Source organism: Elgaria multicarinata, chromosome 7, assembly GCF_023053635.1.
Source record: "Elgaria multicarinata webbii isolate HBS135686 ecotype San Diego chromosome 7, rElgMul1.1.pri, whole genome shotgun sequence".
Taxonomy (NCBI): Eukaryota; Metazoa; Chordata; class Lepidosauria; order Squamata; family Anguidae; genus Elgaria; species Elgaria multicarinata.
In genome coordinates, this window is record NC_086177.1 from 57,861,889 (window position 1) to 57,885,824 (window position 23,936).

At 42.1% G+C, this 23,936-nt stretch overlaps 1 protein-coding gene across 1 annotated transcript in view; it reads left to right on the top strand.

Annotated features, from left to right (window-relative positions):
• LAMA3 (laminin subunit alpha 3) overlaps positions 1-23,936 on the top strand; it is a 184,312-nt gene that overhangs the window by 121,677 nt on the left and 38,699 nt on the right. The window contains exons 43-54 of the mRNA XM_063131300.1: positions 758-867; positions 5,557-5,637; positions 7,506-7,612; positions 11,929-11,979; positions 12,360-12,511; positions 14,622-14,732; positions 15,280-15,391; positions 17,239-17,406; positions 18,702-18,898; positions 20,598-20,714; positions 21,036-21,190; positions 22,508-22,649. Coding sequence (XP_062987370.1) covers positions 758-867; positions 5,557-5,637; positions 7,506-7,612; positions 11,929-11,979; positions 12,360-12,511; positions 14,622-14,732; positions 15,280-15,391; positions 17,239-17,406; positions 18,702-18,898; positions 20,598-20,714; positions 21,036-21,190; positions 22,508-22,649 — 1,503 coding nt within the window. The remainder of the gene's footprint in view (positions 1-757; positions 868-5,556; positions 5,638-7,505; positions 7,613-11,928; positions 11,980-12,359; positions 12,512-14,621; positions 14,733-15,279; positions 15,392-17,238; positions 17,407-18,701; positions 18,899-20,597; positions 20,715-21,035; positions 21,191-22,507; positions 22,650-23,936) is intronic.

The following is a 23,936-nucleotide window of genomic DNA, read 5'->3' on the forward strand; positions in this document are numbered from 1 at the left end:
TCTGCCCCTGCCGGTATACTGGCATGCATGGAAGGTGGTGGCTCTGATGTCAGTGGAGCAGTGCAGCACCTTGGATAGCTCCATTAGAGTTCTGACTGATTTTGACTGAAACTCGGAACAGATTCAATAACCCCCTGATGTCGGAGCCTCCAGCCTCCACTGCTGGCATGCCATGACAGAGGAATGACATAAGTAAGCACCAAATTATTATTGTTGCACTCGGACTAGAATTAAGATTTCCAGGTGGCTGGGAAAGCACCAGTGTAGTCCTTCTACGGGCACTGGGAATTTTAAGTCATATGCTAAGATGGTTAAATGTATGAAGAGTTATATCTTATTGGGCCGATCTAAGTTGGCTATTCATTTAGAGAGAGAACCAAGTTAATCATGTATACTAGTATTCGTAATGAATGCAAAGGTGGCAATGTAGGCTAGCCTCAATTCCAACACAGAGTATCTTAATTCCGAAATGGGTAGATCTTTTAATTCATGGCATGTTGACCAGCAGTTTAGCTATTGGAATATTCTAACATGTCTGGTGCCAGTAGGGTGAAAACTGCCCTTACACCCACTGTGGACAGAGTCTAATTTATTTGTTCAGTCTTGCAGTAATGTAAATAAGTGGAGTAAATGGTTCAAAGGCTTGGAGCAGATCAACTATACCTTTCTCCTCTTTTTCAGCCCCTCCCCCCCAAAAAAACAGGTTGTGGTTAACTTTTTTTTTTTTTAAAAAAAATTATTATTTATTTTCTAAAAGAACTGTCAGCATAATACTGCCGGTGAGAAGTGTGAACGTTGTAAAGAAGGTTATTTCGGAGATGCCAGTCAAGGAACCTGCAGGGTGTGTCGCTGCCCTTATACAAACAGGTATGGTGCGTGGGGGTAGGAACGGGAAGTCGTGTTTTTATTGTGCTTGGCACAAGCTCGCCTTCTGAAAGTATTGAGCCATGATTGTAATGAAAAGAGCTGTGTTTGTTAAGCGCTGTTCCTTTTTCAATCATTGGGGCTTTCCTGGGCATGTTTCTATTATTCCTTGCATACTTCTTTGCTTTTGATTATATTGGGATCTGCACAAGTCGAACTGGGCATAGGGGTGTAACTGGAAGAGGGCATGAGGAGGTAGTATTTATTCTCTCCAACTTTGTATTGTCTGTGGGTGTTGGTTTCTCTCAGCAATATTTTTATGAGTGCAAAATCACCACAAACCTACTTAATATACTTTGGGGTGAGGGACAGGTGAGCTCCTCTGCTTTAAATTGGTTTCCAAAGGTGGTAAGGATAATGATGGTGGCCACCCATGTGTGAATCTTTCAGTCTAAAATCTGTTGAACCATGCTTAGAGGATTATAAGTCCCTCCAACAGCAAACTCAGATGGTGAGTGCCAACAGGACTATAGCCAAAGTGGGGCTACTGAGAAAAAAAGAGGGAGATCTATGTATGAAACAGGGCAGCTCCAAGTTTTGCAGAAGTACAAAATCCTTAAAGGAAAAAAGAAAAATATTTGTATCCCATCCTATATCATTAGGATCTCAGGGAAGCATACAGATAAAATTATACATTATAAAACAATAAATATTCACAGCTAAAAACAAATTAAATCATTAATCAATCTCAGTATAGAATTTAAAAGCAGTAAAATCAATTAAAACAAGACAGTGTGCAGGCTGGTGGATTTAGCCAACAAAGGCTTTGTTAAAAAGCCATGTCTTAACCTGGCACCGAAATGAAGCCACTGCTGGTGCCAGTCGGGCCTCCAGGGGGAGGGCATTCCACAGCTGGGGTGCCACAACAGAGAAAGCCCTCTCCCATGTCCCACCATAGCGTATATCTCTCTTTGGTGGGGCACGGAGAAGGGCTCCTCCAACAGATCTTAGATCTCAGGCAGGCATATATAGGGAGAGGCGCTCCCTCAAGTATCGAGGTCCCAAGCCGCTTAGGCTTGATACCTCGATATTCAAGGTCATTACCAACACCTTGAATTTCGACAGGAAGCGTATAGGCAGCTAGTGCAATTCCTTTAAGATCAGTGTTATATGGTCTCTGTGAGGTGCACTGGCCAGCAGTCTAGCTGCTGCATTTTGCACTAGCTGCAACTTCCGAGTTGTCTTCAAGGGCAGCCCCATGTAGAGTGCATTGCAGTAGTCTAATTGGGCAGTTACCAGTGCATGCACTACTGTGGCTAGGTTGTCCCTGTCCAGGAAAGGCTGTAGCTGGTGGAAGAGACTGAACATGCTTAGTAGTCATGGAATGTTGACTATCAGTTGGAAAAGAAAACTGGATGGGGGAATGAAATGGAATGGCATGGCTGGCTAGAGGAGGAAAAGGCTGACTGGCTGGAGCTCTAAAAAGGAGCACTTCTATTAGGAGGCGAGAATACAGTTGCAAACTCATTTGTAAGCTCCAATTTGCTTGCATATGCCATTTTTCACATAACTGTTGTTGATCTAGTATCCAATTTGAAGGAGATAGTTATGAGTAAAGGGAACAGAGTTATCCAAGCCTACTGTAAATGCATATTCATTTGAACATGTTTTTAAGGGAACCATCTTGTGTTCCCTGGGTAAGTGTCCTAGGGATCATAGGGTTGTTTGGATTCCTCCTTCTGAGGTCGGAGACAATGCTCTGACCTTGGGAAAGGGAGTCAGAGCTCCAATCCTCCTCCCCTGCCCTCTTGCAACTGATGCAGAAAGAACCGGCTGCCCTCCACAGTTGGAAAAGTGACAGAGGAGGAGGAGGAGGAGGAGGAGGGGGGGTGTCCCAGTGGGCTTGGAGGGCAGGAGACCAGAGAGGCCAGGATACAAGTTATCCTGAGACTCCTCCAGCCTCCTTCCCTCCCTCTCTGAAATGCCCTCCCTACGGAGCTAAAAAGCCCGCCTAGCGCAATCTGCAGGGAGGGACGACTGGGATGTAAAGATCACCTCTGCTGCTTCTTGTGCCCTGCACTAGATGATTGGATGCCTCCGATTTTGATCAATGAGGGCGCAGTCGCTAGGATTGCGCCTTAAGATACATTGTATTCACTTGTTAGTACAGGGCAGTATCCAAGCTGGCCAATGCACTCCTGCTTCAACTGTTATAGAAACGGAACCCACCACTTGTGGAACGAGGAACTAGCGGTTCGAAAAGAAACCCTGGATATGAGCAGAAACACTTACTTCCGGATAAGGACTGGTCAGCAAAGCTGCCTTCTACAAACTCTGCTGAACTGCCCTGTTTCGGAAATTAGCATTTCCACACGTTTCAGGTTGCATTTAGAATCGCTTGCTCCCCTTTGTGCTAAAGGCAGCATTGGATACTGCCCATAGTTCTCCAAAATTGGATGCCTGACCCAATTTAAGAAGCTACTGCTGGGTCTAAGGTTGGGGCAGATTGCAGCTGACTGATCATCCTGAAGCACTAAAATGTGGCCAAAAATATGTATGTTGGAGCGGGACAACCAGTGATAATATAGATAATGGAAGGTAATAATAAATTTCTTTATAGCTGAGCAGAGAAAGCACACTGTAGAATATGACGGTGTTTTTTTTCCATTTCCCAGAATAATGGGAATGGACCTGAATGGACCTAAATCTTTGGAGTGGGACTTGGCTAAAAATATTTGTGATATTGTGAAACAGAGAAATTCTGTAAAACTTAGAACTGGGATAATGAATGGCTGAGAGCATCAAACAGCCTTTGCCAGGTGCAGAAGCAGAGGTCAAGAGCCTTAAGAGAGTTTCTCTGGCAGACAATATATCAGAGAATTTGATGATGGCTGTGGTCATGACAACAGTGCTTGAAGATATCAGTAAACCTCTGTAGGCGTTTTCTTGGATCTACACTTTATATATACATCTTCATCCTCAGCTAAAATTCCTTTTATTTTTCAGTGCTCTTTCCTCTATAAAAACACAGATTTCCCATCTCAGGGGGAAATACAAAGGGATTTTAACAGGATTCAATCCTAATTAGGAAATAAGGGCCAATTAGATGAGATGTTAGCAATCTGTGACCAGATCTCCTATCTCTTTGTTTAAAAGCAGCCACTGGGAGTTGGGTCTAGACCACTGGGGGAGAAGGGAGTGTTCTTCTGATAGGAATGTAGGAAATTGCCTTATACTGAGTCAGACCATGGGTCTGTCTAGCCCAGAAGTGTCAACATGGACTGCCAGTTTTTCCTGCCCTACTGGGAATCTGGGACCTTCTGCATGCAAAGCATGTGTTCTACCACTGAGCCATGTGTGATGGTTCTTTATAGGATGGTCTGAGATAGGTATTGGGCAAATTCCAGCAGGCACTGGTAAACGTTAGCAATATTTATTGATGTTAAAAGAATTACATATTTTATTAACATTAACCGCAAAACTGAAAGTACTCTAATATCCCTATAATGTCTAATAACCCTTTAACTATTGGAGTTCACTTTCTGGATTTCATGGTCACTGATTTCCTGGTCATCTTGTTCTTTAAGGCAGCTGGTGATCTATGTCTTTCTCTGACTCGTTCTTTAGCTGCAGACCTCCCAATCTACCTGCTCCTCACATCCATCCTGTCCCATGTCATTCTCTCCAAATCCAGCTCTTTCACTGCCTGCAGTCCTCTTCCAGATGTAGTTTTTTTCCTTTCCCTCTTTTCCTTTTCCCAACACCCTCCTCATGGGACCAGGCTTAACTCCTCCCCCCCCTTTCTAACCGCCTCTTAATTGTCCGCCCCCTGTCCCCCTTCCTCCTTCCGAGCATTCCATTATTGTAGTACTGTTGTAGTACTTGCCACACATGGCCCCTCCCCTAACAGAAGAAACAGCAACTTGGGGAGGGGGCTTTACATTGGGAATCTGGCATAAAGCATTAACCTCTGCCCCCAGCACTACAGTCCTAGTTGATTGTGGGGGGCCATGGGTGCTGCTTTTGAAAGCAATTAAGGAGAGACAATCACAGATCTCCAGCTTCTCATCTAGTTTAGCCCTAAGGCCTATTAAACCCAATAGATCTTAATTCCCCCCAAAAATGTGTTTACGATCAGGACATTGGTGTTGCATTGACTCTATTATTATTTGAAAAATAATTGGATCAAGTAACATTTTGAATAGCAAACCTAAATGCTTCTCTGAACATCGGAGTTCAATGTCACTCATATGGTCACTTGGGCAGGATCTACACTACTGCTTTAAAACAGTTTATACAGTAGTGACAACTGTTGAGGCCCAGGACACACTCCATATGCAGTTTTCAAAACGTCATATCCTGCTTGGTGTAGATCTGGCCTTGCAGTTTATAGGAAATTTCTCAGAAGTCTTAGTATGTTCATAGGTGCATTTGACATATAACAAATAATCAAAGAAACTCATAGAGGAACAAATTATCAGAGGGATAGCTGTCTTTGCTGCAGCAAAAACAACAGTGTTTTGTTGCATCCTAAAGACTAACATATTCAGACTTTAGGATGCCATAAGACTCTTCGCTACTGCAATAGATGAAAGAGTACATTCAAATGTAATTATGATCTAAATATGCCTGTAGAAGTATAAAACATTTTCATTATTCTTTCGTGTGAATTTTATTTTTCTTTCCTTGCAGTTTTGCATCTGGCTGTGTGGAAAATGGTGAAGATATGCAATGCTTCTGCAAAGAAGGCTATACTGGAGTGCACTGTGAAAGGTATGTGACCTGTCTCAGTACTGGTTTTCTATGTAGAAAGTTCAAGCAAATCCTCTCGATGGAAAACAAACCACAGGTTGCAAAATACTGCGTATTCTCAGTGTTTGTCATACGCACATGCTTGGGCTGCAATCCAAAATGCTATGGGGCTTGAAAGCACGCAGAGAGCTTTCTGCAAGCATGAGCTACTGCATTTGATTCAAGGTGTCAGAATGCTCTGTATATCCCAGTGGGATTGTGTACACGGCACACTACTTGACTTTGATGTAAATTGTGAAGTGTTCCTATGATGCATTAAAGCCTTTGCATGCACCTTGAGGCTTTGAATCTGAGCAGTATTGTGTAATATGAATGTAGTCTAAAGAAAGCCGAGTGTGCTCAAACTCTGCTTGTGTCAAAGGAGCTTATGTACACTTACCTTTCTCTGGATCGACCCTTATATGAATGTACAAAGTATAGCCATATACAACTAGGGAAAACAATTCATATACAATCAGAGGAAAAGAATTGTCTTAAAATTTAAGGTTGCTTACAAGCTTCCAGTGTAGCATGAGTAACTATTAGAGTAGTTTGGATGGAAAGATCATATGGCCAACTGTACTCTTGTTTATTTGTTGTTTCAACCACCATGGTCATATCAACTTTACAGAAGCAATAAGCACTCAAAAACTATACAATGCAAAGAAGTAAAATACAAAAAGATATTTATAAGGTTTTCATTAGAGGGTGCCCACAAAGATATGAAAGTTCATTTTAATACAAAGAATTAAAATAAAAGTCACTAAGAATTTTCATTAAAAGGTCCATAAATGTATAAAAGTTAATATTACTGATATGTTAAAACTTTATGTTAAATTTCATCATTACAGTTCACCATACTGACCTCTATGAATCTTCTTCTCAGCTTTTGGGCAGCCACTGCGAACCTTGCAACTCTCTCACAAATTTGTCAGCATCAGAGAGCAAATATATAACTTTATCTTGATCATCACTGTCACATATATCCTATAACAGATTCAAAATAAATTTTGTCCTGGGTTCAGAATACAGTGAACAATATAATAAATAGCGGTTGAGGTCCTCTACAACTTGAGCACCATATGGCCAACTGGTAATACAGTGGCCAACAAAGGCCAGAGATTTAAAAAAAAGGGGGGTTGCATTTTCATTAGGTGGGATGACAAACATATGAGTCTCAAAGACAGGAATCCATAGTTAAACCCTTGCAGTAATGAGGTTTGGGTATAATCACATTGCAATGTTGTTTTCTCTTAACTCAGACTTGATGAAACATCACCTCTGTTGGCTGATTTCTTCTCCCTGCCACCTGTGCTCCTCCCTGCCCAACTTGGCGTACATAACCTTAAAATTACGCTCTTGCTTCATACATATAATAGCATGGTGTTGAATTTCATGGACACAGACTAATTTCTGTTTGAGATTCCAGGTGTCCTGAATTACGTATTTATAAAACGAGGAACAACTAATTATTACATAGTATGTAAAACTCTGACTTGACGGACCTGTCCTCTGTCGTGTAGGAGTTCTGAAAGAAACAGGATTCAGTCCAGTTTTCCAAAGCTTCAATCAAGAGACTGCCCCTTGAGACTGATTCACTTTCTGTAGCCCTCTAAATGGTTCATGGTGCATCTGAACCTGAATTTAGCAAAACACTTGATGGGATGTGTTGTGACATGTTATTTTATTTTGGTCAGAATAGACAATTGTAACTTAAATAGAATAAAATCACTAGATTTTATGTTGGATTTTATGCAAACCTTTAAGCCAACGGGAACCATTTCAAAGCAAGTTAATGTGTATTAATTCTCAGTTGCATATATGTGTTTATTTGGTGTGTGTTTTTGTAGCTGTGCTCCTGGTTATTTTGGAAATCCACTGAAATATGGAGGATACTGTCAGAAGTGTAATTGTCCTGATAATGGTCAGCTCATGAATTGTGATCGCCTGACTGGAGGTATGTGAAGTTGTACAGATATTCCTTGATAGTCCTATATTTCACTGGACAGTATAACACAAAGGAAACCATATGAGAAAGGAGAACTGGGGGTTGTCGATATGGTCTGTTTACCCTGTCGTGGCTGCACAGTGGCGCTACATTATTTATATGACGCTGTTTCTAGCCCCGAAACTATGCTTTTTTGCAGTGTGGTTTTACTGCGATTTATTTGTTGCTCCGTTGTCACCACATTGTTTCTCAGTCTGTCAGTGGTGGCCTTGGTTTGGGTCCAGTCAGTGGGCATTGCTGGGGGAAGATGCAAGTCTAGGGAAAGTCCAGGGTAAATGCGGGAAGACAGGTTAGGGGTCAGGGGGCGGGCTTGACAAGCTGAAAGGCCACCAGCGCTGCAGTTATTTGGCTGGATAGTCCATGCTCCCTCCTGCCATCTAAATTTATCATTCTCACTCCACAGCAACGCTGCTGTGGGGTTTTGAGGAAGTCAGCTGCAAAGCGGTGTCATATAGACACTCGCCTATTTGTGTGGAAATAAAAAATCATTTCCCTTGAGTAAGTGGTAAGTGCTAGAAAAAACTACTCAGTTTGAATTAGTATGTTCTGAGATGTTTACATTTACTTCGTAGGTTCTGGAGCTACGGCCAATATAAATTGAACAAATCAATTGGGAACAGACTCTGGCTGTAAAAGAGAATAACCTTTGAACATTCATATAGGATTATTCAAACATAGCCTTGTTTTTATTATGTTGTGACAAAGGTGACTCCAGGGCCAGATCTACACCAAGCAGGATATGACACTTCGAAAACAGTTTGAAAACTGTATATGCAGTGTGTCCTGGCCCCAACAGTTGTCACTACTGTTATAAACTGTTTTAAAGCAGTAGTACAGATCCTGCCCAGGGAAAGATGCAAAGGCTGTAAGGCAGCCTCCACAACCTGGCGCCTTCTAGATGTGTTAGACTACAATTCCCAGCACTCCCTAGCAAGTCATGGCTGGGTAAGGCACTGGGAGTTGTAGTCCAATACAATTGAAGGCTACTGGGCAAGGAAGGAAAGAAGAAAAAAGTAGAAAGCTGTCGAATTCATCTTGATTTCTTCAAATGACAGACTAGGCCATGGTCAAAGTCTACTTCGTTTACTGCAGCATGTAGGGCGGTGTTGCCTTAGATTAATTAGGATTTTTTTTTACACAGTGATTTCATGTGAATATGGGTAGATGTAGTGTACCGTGTGCTCAGCGGAGAAGTCATACTTTGAACACATATGCAGATACATATGCATACAAATACTATCAATGCTGAGTCCTAGGTAGCTGTCAGAAGTCAGCCAGGTGTGGAGCTAGGAAGTCAAATTTGAGCGACAAGGCCAGGTGCCTGAGCCAAGGAATACACAGAAATACACTGGAGCCAGGAAGACAGTGACCCTGTTTAGATGTTACAGTGGCAAATTGTGGGTTAATTAACCCACGAATTGCAGGACTGCGCTCCACATATAAGCAGCCCCACGTTTCCATTAACAACACTCAAATGCTGCATTCAAGGGTTGTTTCCTTAATGTTTGAACAGGGGCACTTGAGGCTATTTGTGAACTAAATAACCCTCGGGTTAACCCAACAACAAGCCATAGGTTGACTTGGGGTTGTTTAACTCTCAAACAACTCCAAGTGCTCCTGTTTGGATGTATATCTGGTTTTAATGTTCATTGTTTTTAACTTCTGTAAACTGCCCAGAGAGCTTCAGCTATGGAGCGGTATGTAAATGTAATAAATAAATTATTTATTTTTTTATTTTATTACATTTATATACTGCCCCACATCCGAAGCTCTCTGGGTGGTTCACAACAGCTAAAAACAGTAAACATTAAAAGTATACAAAATTTGAAATAAATGGAAACAACCCTCAGGCGTGGCATGAATCCCCTCACTCACAAGGTGGTGCTGGATGCTGCCATTAAGTCCGAACAGCATCTTTGATGCGCAGGCAAGCCCCAACCCAAACAGAAGCCCTTTCTGTGCAGGAACGCCATGCGGCCAGCTTGGATAGGAAAAACCAGTCCAGAGCCTTCTCTGAGAATACTTCACTGCCAGGAAGACATGCCAAGCTGCAGTTCTAATAGCTCACCGCACAGAGTAGCTGCAAAGGTTCCAGTTCTAGTCCTGCCAGCTTTTGAAATACAAAAGGAAACAAATAATATGAACTGACCGTGATTCTTTCTTTCTCAAAAGTATTTTTTTCCCCTGGTTTCCATTATGCTAAGTCTCCATAACTAGAATTGTGTTATTGGTGGCTATATCCTGAAGAAAGTATTTTAAAATGCTTTTCGCTTGGTGAAATTAAAGGTTGCCAGAACAAGTTATATCTTGACTCGGAATTCAGTTAATTTCAAGGTCTGAGATGCTTTTTCCAGCATCAGCAGTAGTATCACCTGTGCAGTTATTTTAGCAGGTTCTGATGTCATTGTGGTCTTGCACTAGACTATTGTAGCCTAGCATCCTCTGTGGATGCTGTTATTACTGTATAGGCTATAATAAAAGTCATATTTAATTGGCACTTTCCTTTAACGTATCACGAAATATATCTAGGGGGTATTTGAACATGTGATGGTCAGTGATTAAAAGCGATGGACTTCATCCATCCTCAGCCAAAAAAAAAAAAGGTCCAATTTGGGCTGCTAGCGTCATATAGTTTCTTGCCTGAATTGCTGCTTTCAACTCACTCAGCAGCAGATGGACAATTGATCCACTGGGTGGTTAAAGTTAGTAGACACATAGATGTTTCATAAAGAGTCTTGTGTTCCATGTAGCATAGGCTTAGTGCACATTAAGTATCCTAATTTCGCATTTTCTTAGCAGTGGTGCAGCTAAGTTATTTCAGACCCTGGACTTAATGATCTTGGGGTGGAGGACTTTAGATGACCATGTGGATTACTTCAGTTGGGAAGTATACAACTACTGTAGTCTTCATCTGACTACAGTAAATTGAAGGAAACAAGCTCGGTTCGGCATCTACAGAAATCGTGTTTGTGTATTTATTAGAAACGCTGTCTGACTTGTATGTTTTTATATATATATTTAACTTTTTAAAACTGCTTTGTTAAATAGAGTTTAATAAATATTTAATTTTTTAAAAAAACACACAACTAACATTGATTTTGCCCTTCCATTATCACCACATTCCATGTTTTACATCTGCTTCTACATAATATAAAGAGAGCAAAAAAGAAAGAAAAGTGTTTTCCAAGTCTAACACAAAAATGAAAAAACACCCTCTGGGCATGTGCAATTTCACATTTTAAACTCACTTAGATCATCATGACTACAGGAATGAATTGAAGTTTGCTTCTGCTGCCCTGATACTAAACAAAATCCTGCAATGCTGAGCATTCCTCAGCTAGCTGGATTATTATTATTTTTTGTTTAAAGACGCATAGGATTGTACCCTTACTTGGGAATAAGCACAGTTTTGTTGTAGAAGAGGATGATATATTTTAAAAGTAAAAATAATAAAATGAGCCTACATACCCGTCCGGCCACTCCCTGACTGTAAAATGATTTTTTTTAAAAAAGGAAAAGACATTTCACCAAGGACCAATGCTAGCTGCTCCACTGGTTCATTTATGGACTAAAGTTTGATTTTCAACCTGGGGGATGTCTATACACTCCAATAACCCTGCAGTGGCTGTGCAGTGGCGCTGCAATTTTTATATGACACAACTGCCAACTTGTAGCCACATCAGGATTCCCCCTCCCCAAACTGCGCATTTTCAAACTCTCAATTTACCTTTGCTCTGAGGCCATCATATTGTTTCCCAGCTTCAGTTCATGGCCCTCATTTCAGGCTATCCAGTGGGCGGAGCCCTGGGTAAGCGCAGGAATGCAGGGCTAGGATAGACCGTGCTCTGTGCTGCCCCATCTAGCTTTTTCCATTCGCAGCAGCAATGCTGCGGGTTTTTAAGCTAATCACCTTCCAATGCTGCGGCGTATATAGACACACACACACCGGATATGTATCAAATCACGGAATGTGAAAATAAGGACCCATTTTGAGGTTACTTTCAGTGGCTTGGTAGCTGCTGCAGTGTTGGAACCAACCCAATGAATCTGAACCATGTAAAGGTGCTCTTGGATGCAAAGCTGCTGTTGGTTTTGGACAGCTTGAGGCTTATTTTTGACCCTATCTAGCTAGGTACTGAGAGTTGTGTTCAGTTTTCATTGAGTGTAGGGGGCATCTACGGCATCACAATATCAGCTTTCTGATGACTATCTTCTGTATTTTCTATATACAATTCTAATTTGCCTCTCCTCTTTTTAATTTCCAGAATGCATAAGCCAAGAACCAAAAGATATAGATCCTCATGAAGATTGTGATTGTGAGTAATAGCAGTTGGATAGTCTGGATACTTGCTTATAGGATTTGCTTAAAGAAACATAATTGTTTTTACATCAGAGACTAGAGAGATCAACAATATTTGCTTTTATAATTTACCTGTTTCAAAACCTAATTAGTTGCGCACCTAAAGGAAGGGGGATAGGGTGGGGAAGCTACTCTGTAAAACGACTAGACATTAAGAGACATATAAGGAAGGGCCTCCGAAACTCAGGGCTTGGGTTTCTCACACCTTTGTTGTAGATGACAGTTTGTGGAAGGACATTCGTTTGATGTCACATTACTGTTTTCAGTGGGGCCGTTCTCTGCACATAGTAAAAACTAACACTTTGCACTCTTTGTCATATGCTCTTTTCCATTCAGCTTGTGATAGCTGTGTAATTACTTTGCTGAAGGATTTGAGCACAATGGGGGCAGAGCTCCATGTGATTAAGTTTCAGATGCAAAACGTCAATGCCAGTGCCCACACGCTGGGGCAGATGAAGCACCTGGAAGACCGTGTCCAACAACTGAAGGTAACTTGAAAATCTGACATTTCCAAGGCATGGGGGAGAAGAAGCATAAAGAAATAATGTCAATAATGTTCAGATGAACTGTACCATGAGGAGTCCTTTACAACCAGCCACAGCTGTGTGAAAACCACTTTTCTGTGAGATAATCCCATGTGGTTGGGGGTGGGGTGTCCAAATGATGTAGCCATGTGGATGGGCCAGTTCCTATGTTAAGTCCAGAGGAAAGCCCATTACAGCTACTCTAGATTAGACTAGAGCAATGTGTTATTTTGAGACAGCCTTTGAAATCTTCCTAGAAACCTCAGTTAGCCCAAACCAGGTCTGTTAGTTTACTACCTGGGACTGGCAAAATACATCTGGTTGTTCCTTTAGCAGCTACACTATCTGTGGGTCTATTTCCAAGCACAGTTCAAAGTGCTGGTGGTTATAGTTAAAGGTCACATGGCTTGAGATCCAAATACCTGAAAGGTGTCTCCCACATGACCCTGCCCTTGCTGATGTTACCTTTGGAGATATTTCTCAGGATGCTCCCACCCTCTGAGGATAGGCAAGGAGTGACAAAGCATAAGGACTTTTTGATTGTGGCCCCCCACTTTTGGACTGTTCTTGTGAGGCTCATCTGGCTCTTCCTTTTATGTCCTTTTTGTGCAGAGGTGAGCTTATTATTTCTGTTCTTGTCTCTGCTGGGTGTTGTAACTTGCTTTATTGTTTTAACACAATTGTTCAATATCATTTGTGAGCTGCCAGATACTGGAGGGTGGGGTATAATTTCTTTAAATAAATAAATCATAAAATTGGGTCACCTCACAGAAAAGAACAGCCTGTGACTACTTATAAAGTCGCTTGCTCTTGTCCATAATCCTGCACAGAATGAAACACATTTAAGTCAGGGTGTCAGGTCCCCTAGCCTCAGCTGCTAGGCCTGGTTTTGACAGAATTCGTTTCTAAGATGACTCTGCGTGGTGATAGACTTTGTGGAGTGGGAGACCTACTAATACTTTGCAGCTGAAAATACTCATAAGGCTTGTCTGCACACGGCTTCCCATGACCCCAGTTCATCACTTTCACACAAACCTATACATTTGGGAAGTTATACTGTTAGTTTTACCCTACCCAGTGCCTGTTTACCCTACCCTGTGCCTGTTTGCATTCTCTTCCCCTCCTTATTGTTTTATTATGATTTTATTAGAATGTAAGCCTATGCGGCAGGGTCTTGCTATTTACTGTTTTACTCTGTACAGCACCATGTACATTGATGGTGCTATATAAATAAATAAATAATAATAATAAGTTGCATCCTAAGTAAGACCTATGAGGTAGGGTTTTGTATGCCCTCTCTCCATGTAGACCATGGACCTGCCTGGGTATTAAGATCTGGGAGGCCCTTTTGAGGGCACCATTACCTGCAGAGCATGAAAGGGCTTTTTTCTATGTTGCCCCCAAGCTATGGAATGAGATCCCCCCAGAATTAGATTGGCCCCCACTCTCTGGGCCTTTAGAAAGGGGGTAAAGATGTATCTTTTCAATTCAGCCCCATAAGAAGTAGCGTCATAATGTTTTTACCGTGCTTAACGTTCTTGTTTTTATTATTTTAAGGTTTATTGTTTTAAATTATTGTATACCATCTCGATCTGTTTTTGGCAGATAAGGTGGCATATAATTGTTAAGAATAAAATAAATAAATAGACTGTGGTTTTGCATGTCTTGTCCTCTCCTGCCCAGCTCTCATGAACTGACTCTCTGAATTGATTCTCTGATTATTTTCTGTCTGCCATGTGGACTATCTGCTGTGTAGGCTATGCAGTTGCCATATGTTATACAACAACAAATGAATTTGTTCTGATTAGCACTAAACACCTAGATGCATTTTATAGGAAGTTAACAGCCTGCTCCTATATGTGTTTATTCAGAAGTGTGCCTAACTGAGTTTAATTATGATTCCTTCCATGTGTGTTGGTTTGCAGCCTAGGACTTTCAACATATATTTTTTTCATATATAGATGACCTAGGGTTGTGTCTAGATCAAATACATTTTTAGTCCAAATCCACACCGAACGTGAATTCAGTTTTGGGCTCTATCATACACCCTTTTTCTTCTTTGCCTTATTTTCAGATTTTGTTGAACCGCTATCGTTCCATTATTGCGACTCAGGGCCCAAGGGTGGATGAACTGGAGACAGATTTCATTGACCTTAACCAAAATGTTAATGCTCTAAAAGAAAAGGTGGAGTATTTTAAAATCTTTTATATACTGCTGCAAGTGTAATAATTTTTTGATGAATGCCGACATTTACTGGTCATTTTATGAGACCAAGAGGAAAACATCAGTAATTTTCAAAGATAACTAAGGGCGTAACCAATGTATGTTTAGACAGAAAAAAATCCCACAACTCCCAACATTCCCCTGGCTGGAGAATGCTGGGAGTTGAAGGAGTGTTTTCTATCTAAGCATGCATAGGATTGCACCCTTAGTGCCTTTGGTAGATTTTTAGATGTTACCCTAATTTCCACCCTAAAGAACTTTTAACATGCCACAAGTGTAAATGCTTAATGACTTTTACATGACACAAACTTTTCTGACATTTCCCTTCTAAGATCTTAAGAATGACCATTAATTTTCAAATTTACCAAATTTCTATGATCTATGATAACATAATAGCAACTTAATTAGCTATAATCAAGGAACATTTGTTAATAGGTTTATTTATTTATTTATACCAAATATTGATTTGCTGTATCTAATTTTTTTAACACATTTTTCTTCTTTGTAGGCTGAAAATAATTACAAGAAAGCAGAGACACTGTTTAATGATTTTAGTAAGACTAACCAACAGGGAAAAGACTTGATTTCAAAAATAGAAAGCCTTGTCACCAATATTAAGGGTAAGAGAAACTTCTGTTCTTCTACTTCCTTCTAGTTGTAGGGATAATTTCAGATTATTTAATAGTGAAATTTTATATACTGTACACATTTCTTATTACGGAATTCATTATAAAAGGTGTGTTTATGAGCAGTGACCTTAGTTATGATTATTAATGGTTAATTCACATTGATGATAATTGCCTACATTAAGAGTTATTGCAAACATTGTGCTTGCCACAGGAATGTTCATGAAAATGGCATCTTTGTGGCAATTTTTCCACTCCCCCAACTGTGTAATGTTTAGAAGTTCTATTTTATTTATTTATGGACTTTTAATACAGCCCAGCAACAAGATTCTCCTGGCAGTTTACAAAAGATAGAAATGAATAAAATGGAAACATAGTCGAAATAACATCAGAATAGAAATTCGAAACAATATCCATACAATTAACATAAAACCATCAGAAACCAGCATTAAATCAATCTAAACACCAGAATAGGGGAAAGTAATTAATCCAACTATCTAAAATGCACTAAAAACTAAAAAGCTAAAAAGCTTGGGAAAAGAAAACAATTTTCACTGAAAAGATCACAAGCTTCTCTGGGAGGTTATCCCATAACTTGGGCACCAACACTGAAAAAGCTCTGTCCTTGGTAATCACCCCCCTCACATCATTTCACAGTGGAAACTGGAGATGGGCCTCTGATGAAGAGCTTAAGGACCAGGCAGGTATACATAGGAGGAGGTGATCTTTCAGGTAACCTGGCCCAAAGCCATAGGGGTTTAAAAGGTTAATACCAGCACTTTGAATTGAGCCTGGAAATGGAACGGAAGCCAGTGCAGATCACAAAGTACTGGTGGGATATGATCATATCTACCAGTTGCCATTAATAACCCAGCTGCCCTATTTAGATAAGCCAGTCATGTGGATTGTCTACTTAATGTTGTGAGTAGCTGTAGCTTAACAGCAGCTGCCAAAAATTTGGAGTAGAAGTGGCTTTGAAGGAGATCAGTGGAGGGAGAGATTCCAAGGCTGCAATGCTACCAGACACTTCCAAGAGTGAGACTCATTGAATTAAATGGGGGCCTACTTCTGAGTAGCTATATCTAGGATTGCACTGCAGGTGTTTCAGCTCAGGAGGTGGAAGACTCACCATGGGAATGTGGTATTCGCAGTATCCCTTTGACAATACTACGTATGCACCAGCTCTAAGTCCTTACTATTTTTAACTTTTGTAAACCACCCAGAGAGCTTCGGCTGTGGGGCTGTATATAAATGATGATGATGATAATAATAATAATAATGAACTCTATGTTGTTGTTTTTAATAGTTCTTTAAAACTATTAAAGTGGAGTAAACTTGGGTTTCAGTAGGATTATTTGTAAATTATCAAATTTGTGTTGAATGGAACGGGGGACCTTTTAGGTTTAAAACAAGGGTGGGAACATGCAGCCTGTGCCCTGGTGTGACTCTCAGAGCCTGCCCCACTGCAATTCACAGGAGTGGCAAAAACATTGCAAATATGCCTTTAATTTCTAGCAGCAAGCCTCTATGGGTCTACAATGACCAAACATAGCTTGAAAACAAGCTAAATGTGGCCATTGTAGCATTTTGTAGCTAGAAATTAATGGCAAATCAACTTCTTCAACAACAACTTCTTCTTCACTGTTGCTGCTACTAAATTCCATGAACCACTTGTGGCAGCAGCATGAGTGTGGCCCACAGAGAGGTCTTGGTTGTGGGGCGGGGCGGGGATAGCCCATGGACTTCCCAAAGTTGCCCATCCCTAGTTTAAAAGAACACCACACAGCTCTGACACAGGTTGTCTGTAAAAGACCTTTGAATGTTGTTTTTTCCTATCACAGTTCTCGTGCAACAGATATCCAGTACTTCTGCAGGAGGAACCTCTTTGCCTTCAGGAGATGCTGCCAAAGAGCTGGCTCAAGCTCAGCAAATGATGAACGAGATGAGAAACCGCAATTTTGGCCAGCAGCTCACAGAAGCAGAAAGGGAGAAAGTAGAAGCCCAGCGCTGTAAGAGCTAAAAACTGCCTAAAGATTCCAGGATGGAAAGGAGACTGATAGGAAAGGGAGCACTGGGGTCTGATAACATATTCTGTAGCTAATGAGAAGAAGAAAAGAGTAGGATGGGAGTTGCAGGTGTGGAGAACAGAAATAAAGGTGGTAGGACAGGAAAAATCCAAAACATGGAGGAAGTTCATGGGTTCTGAGGCTCAGAGGGCCAAGGAAGAACCTTAACTAAATCCTCTGGTTGAATGTGTGATTTGTATCCTGGAGTGCTTATTATAACTGTGCGTATTTGCCTAGTGTTGAATTCTTTTGTTTCAAGAAGTCAAAGTGAGAACTTGAGAACCCTTCAAAATTAGCAAGCAGTGAGATGAAATTTCATCCTTTCTTCCACCACCTCTCCACTTTGTCTCAGATTTGTGTACTTCTCATTAGTTACTGCTCAATTTTGTAACAAAATTATGAGAACGGTGCATAAAACTTTCTGATGGAGGTGTTGTATGAGAATTAACAGCAGTATTATAGTACATCGTGGGGATTCAGTAAAGATCTAGTCGTAAATTGCAGCAGTAACAAAGCTATAATATGGCTTTTGAATTGAATTGTTTAATTACTTGGCTAAATGTTGGACTGAAAGTTTTCTTTATTCACCAAGCCTTTAGCTGATGGGATAGAAGCATACATCAAACATGAATACTCTAGCACAGGAGGGTATTTGTCAGGATATCTGTTCTCTGGCTAGATCCTTTTGGTCCAGATCTGAGTGAGGATAGAATGAGGCTTTAAAACAAGTAATTGGTAGATCACTGCTACAAATAACTATCCCCTTAAGCTATCCCAGGCTAGCTTCCAGCTGGGTATCTAAACAATCTGTTTTCAAAGGGTAGGGGTCTTTTTTAGGAACAGGAGTACCCTATGTGCTCCCATTTTCTTCTGCTTTAAACCTCCCAGTCACTCTAAAAATGTTACAGCTCTCTGTAGTTCTCTGTAAGGCCCATAAGTTGCGTTTCTGCAATCTTAACAACTGATATGAAATGTTTAGAAATCTAAAGATAAAGAATGTATTTATTTATAAGAACAACATCCAGAATTTTGACATAATTTAGCAAGCAATCCAAATCAGAGACAAACAATAGATGTCCAATTTCCTATGCTTACTATTCCAACCACAGGTGATCTACCCAATTAAAATTTACTCATTGATGAGAGATTGACTAGAGTAGGACTGTAGACCAGAAAGCACTATGCTGAAGGGAGGTCAGATTTGTTCTTAGTTTGCTTTAATTGCTCTAATTCTCTAGTGCTGGAACGTGTAAAGAATGAACTAGAAAAACACCAAGCAAAAAACCAAAGAATTGTCAAAACTGTAAGAGATTCATTAAATGACTATGAATCTAAACTCAATGACCTTCGTGAATCTTTGAGAGAAGCAAAGGAACAAACCAAGCTGGCTGAGAGTTTAAATGGAGAGAACAAAGTTCTCTTGGAAGATATTAAGGTAATACCACTTTTAAAATGTTTTGTGTCCCCTTGGCATAATGGGCAGATTCCAGGGGCCCTTCCACACGCTGTAGTAAAGGCGCGTGCATGCGCCCCAACTACGGCCCCAAAACGATAGTGTGTACCAGCCTGAAGAGACGGTAAGACCCGGGTCGGAGAGCTCGGTTTCCGCCTCCGCCGAGCTCTCCGACTCTCGCGGGCTTTCCCCCCTCCGACCCAGGTCACTCTTACCCCGGCAGCAGGAGGGCAGCGGCAGCAGCGGCGGCAGCAGACACGCCCCAAGACGTTGCTGGGGTAAGAGCGACCCAGGTCGGAGGGGGGAAAGCCCGCGAGGAAAGCGGCGCGCCTCCTCCTGCCGCCACCGCTGCCTCCTCCCCTTTCCTCGCCTCCTCCTGGCGACTCTTCCGGAGCCCCGGCTGAGGTGGGGAGGCGGTGGCAGATTCCCCAGCCGCCTCCGCCCCCCCCCCCCCCGCCGGCCTCCTTCTGCCTGGGTAAGAGCGACCCGGGTCGGAGAGCTCGGCGGAGGCGGAAGCCGAGCTCTCCGACCGGGTCGCTCTTACCCAGGCAGCAGGCAGCAGGAGGGCGGCAGCGGCGGCGGCAGACGTGCCCGGATTCCCCAGCCGCCGCCGCATCCGTCTCTTCAGGCTGGTACACATTATCGTTTTGGGGCCGTAGTTGGGGCGCATGCACGCGCCTTCACTACGGCGTGTGGAAGAGCCCCAAGTCTTTTAGAAATAAATTGGCAAAAGCAAAGGCAACAGGGATAATGCAATGGGGATTCTCTGGCTCAGTTCAGACAAGACATTTCTCAACTGTGGGGTTTTAGACAATGGTGGAGTATTTTATGGAAAACAGTCCACAAAGAATATCAAAACTGTACAGAGGAGAGTTCCTGCACAAGGCTGTATAGCGGGCTCTGTGGAGTTTTCCATTGTGTTGAGTTGACTTGACTTTTCCCACTGGCTACAGAATTCCTTGGCAAGAGCAGTGAAAGGAGCGAGTGCTGCTCTAGGAGAACTGCCAGGATTGTAGGGTGGTTTTTTTGCAGCAATGGCTGATGGGATACCATCGGGAGGACTGGGGGAAGAGAGAGGGCAGAGGAACTGTCACTCAAACGCCTGAATTTTACTCAACTCCACCATAGCCTACAGTCACACAATGGTGGGAACATGTTGTGTGGGAAGTACCTCCTAAAAACTCAACCGTTCAGTGGAGTTTTCACACTGCCTTGACTAACATGTTGTTTGAACTGAGCCTTCAAAAGGCCAATGGAATTTGACACTGCTGTTTTCTTGAGCTCTCCTCTGGCAGCAGAAGAGTTTTACAAGACTTAATTTAGTCCCTCCTCCTTAGTTTGGGAGTGGATTTGCAGGGGGACACTTCTGCGCCAACAGCCCAGCTATTTTCCTCTTTCCAAAATAGCCCTCTTCCCTTGGTCTACATCTTGACCTCTAATACCCATGGCTGATTAAGGACCAGTCTGGCATATAGAGTTAATGCAACCCCATCATTAAACATGTTCCACTGTTCCCCAAATGGAACTTGCAGTGGGAGCCAACCTTTAGCTGGATTGTGCCTCTTGCTGCAGTGTAAGAGAGTATAGTAATTATAGCTCTGCCCAACATGAGAACTCTTATTTTGTGCTATAAATAAATAAATAAATAAATAAATCAGTAAGCCCTTCATTTCTTTGCCAGAAACGGACTGAAGAGATGACTAAACAACAGAATGACATCTTGGATATTCTGACTTCTGCTGAAGCATCATGGTCTCAGGCAAACAGCGTATTTGGCTTGCTGCAGAAGAGTAAAGAGGTACTGAAGAAGCAATGTTATAATTTTGTGAAGAGAGAAGGATCAAATGTGTCATTGTAATGGAAATAAAAATATATTCCAAGTAATGATTCAATTTTGGAGGCAGCGATAGCTAGCTGCTCAGAAATACAAGTGATATGAACATTTTGCTTGTTTGTTCTCTATTTAATCTTCTGTGCTTAATCTTCTGTGCGATGCTCAGGCATCTGGATTTGCACAGAAAGCTAAAGTACACAAACAATAGAATGCCATTTATTTCTTGCAGTTTTATAATATCTCTGGGTCACAGCAAATAAAATGGCATTTCTGTTCAAACTCCAGGAATATGAAAATTTAATCGCTCAACTGGATGGAGCAAGGAAGGATCTCAATGAAAAAGTAAAGAGCCATTCTTTATCAGCCAGCAAGGAACCTCTGGTGGTGAGAGCGGAAGAGCATGCCAAAAACTTACAAGACCTGGCAAGAAAACTGGAAGAGTATGTTTTCATTTCTGCAGATGAATAGCTTGCGAGTACTAAGTGCCTTGCTAATGTTGCATGTTATTTCTCCTGTGCTTAAGGTAAACTGCAAAGGCAAAAGAAAGGGCAACTAGTAACTCTCTGGGTGTTTTGGGCTACAACCCCCATGTTCCCTCACTATTGGCTATGCTGGCTAGAGTTGATGGGAATTGTAAGCCACAATACCTGGGGGACCATAAGTTGCCCATTCCTGCTATACCAGATCAGTGTTCAGCATCGTATTGCTTCTCCTGCAAGCCCAGAGAGGCAGGCAGGCAGGCAGGCAGGCAGGCATGGGGGCCCAGCATTAACAGCCAGCAAAATGTGGCAAATGCCAGGGCCCACTGCAGCTAACACTGGCCTCAGTTTGTGTGTGTTTTAAAACCACTCTTTTCCCTTTTTGAAAACTTAGGGTCTGGCGCTCTGAAGAGCAGTGCCATGTGAGGCAGCTGCCGCTTTCTTACTTTCCTCAAAATGCCTGAGTTGGGGTCCAGAACTGTTGTGGAGGAATTAAGATGGCCAGAGTACCAGGCTGACCATCCCTCTTACTGTTCGTGCCCACCCTTCCACCCCCTGGCAAGCTCGCTGAGGGGCCCTGGAAGGCATTCTCCCTTCAGATGGCACCTGACATGAGCCTCATTCAGTGCCAAGAATTTGACCGTTCTCCCCGTCACGCTGTTCAACTTTCTCTTCCTCTTGGAAAACGGCCACAGCTGTTTTCCCACGTAACGTGAAAATAGATGCCATTTTCTCAGCTGTGGAGAACTGTAATGCGTTTTTGGTGGAAAGAAGCTGCCAGATATTTAGAAAGCAGCAGGGGTCAAATTTTGGTCTGTAAATGAGGCAGTGTATGCAGATTGGGCATGATCCAACCGAAGTTAAGCACGCTTGTGTCTCACTTATTTCAGTAGGGGAGTCAAGCAAATGCTTAGCCTTCTCCAAGTGGAATCCATGGAATTTGTAAGGGGCTTAGCTTTGGCCCTGACCATGCTCTTCCTGATTTTGTCAATACACGCACGCATGTGGTGTGGTGGGTGTGAGTGGGTGTTTGTTTTAAAATTCTGTTTTAAGAACTCACCCCATGCTGTTTTCCACTGCCACATAAGGAGTGCCTCATAACATGAATTCTCAATGTTAAAAAAGGAATGCATTGGTGCAGGGCTCATTCTTAATGGTTATTTATCAGCAAAAGCCGAAAGGACAGTCAAAAATCAGCAAAAGCCGAAAGGACAGTAAAAAATCATACACTCTCTGGGTTGCTAGATTTTCTGCTGTTTCCCCCCCCCCCCCCAACAGGATCAAGAAAAATGCTAGCAGTGATGCGCTGGTGACCTGTGCTGTGGAAGCTGCTACTGCGTATGAGAACATTATTAATGCCATCAAGGCAGCAGAGGCAGCAGCTAATAGAGCATCAAATGCTGCAGATTCAGCTTTATCAGTAAGTGTATTCCAAAATCATGTCATAATGATCACCTAATAGATTTTTAGCCATTCGGATTTCATTCTGGGGTGTTAAAATTGAGCTTGTACAAGGGCATTCTTTAGGACAGAGGTGGAGGCCTGGGAACCCAATCTGGCCCCCTAGGAGTCCCAGTCCAGCCCTTCAGGGTTTCCCCAAAAGGCCTCAGCCCATTTTCCCCAACCACCAATCCTAGCTTTTGTGAAGATTTCCCCCATCAGAAAAGGTTGAAATGCCTTTCCTAAGACTGAGTGGCTGGCAGTAAGAGCTGTAAGATCAATGTTGCTGGTATTTTTGGCTCCTCCCATCACCAGAGTGTGCCTCCTCACCCCCAAGAGCTTCTTCAAAGTGGAATTTGGCCCTTGGGCTGAAAGAGGTTCTGCATCCCTACTTTAGGAAGAAGGTTGCAAGGTCCAGCGTCAGAGATTTAACTTAAGCCAGTCTTTGAGGCAGCAAGACACCTTCCATCCTACTGCTCCAAGGGTTCATTGGTCACTCCTCTCTCCTGCCTGATGTAACAAGCAAGGATTCTTAACTGGGGCCTATAACAGGTGAGAGAGAAGAGTGAGTGGAGGAACAACTGAAGCAGCAGGGCAGGAGACACCACTGCTGTGTCCCTTCTTGCTATCTCTGAGTCTCCAAGTATTCAAGTTTGGAACCTGCCAGCTCTAACTGGGATTAGAAAGGGCTCATATTGAAACATGCTGTTCTTTGGAAAATCACAACTAGGTGGATATAGTTAACCCTCAGATATGCAAGATTAGGTTTAGGGCTTCTCCTTCTCCTCCTCCTGCTCCTGCTCATCCTCAGTTAAAAACAGTGATTGGTGTCTAAAAGCAAGCTGACAACACTCCAAGCTTACCAGGGAGAACTGGGCTACCCTGACCCTAATCTTATATATCTGACAGCTATCTACATTTATTCAGCTAGCTGTGATGAAAAATATCTCTTGCATAGACATAATCTCATCTCCTTACTGCTCTAGATAGCATATGATGAATCCTAGGTTCAAAGGCTGAGGGAGATACTTCCTCTATCCAGGGAAACATGGTATATAATTATCCAAACATTTCAGATCTGCATATTATATATATACTGAATAGAGCTTGCGTAGAAGTATCTTTGAAATGAATGGAGGCTGCAGAGTACTAGGTTTTGACGAATTGCACCTTATGAAAATAGTAAATACCTGGCAAAGATGAAATCTTCCTGACGGAAAGGGACTACGGTATTTCTACCGATCCACCTATAATTGTTTGCACTGCC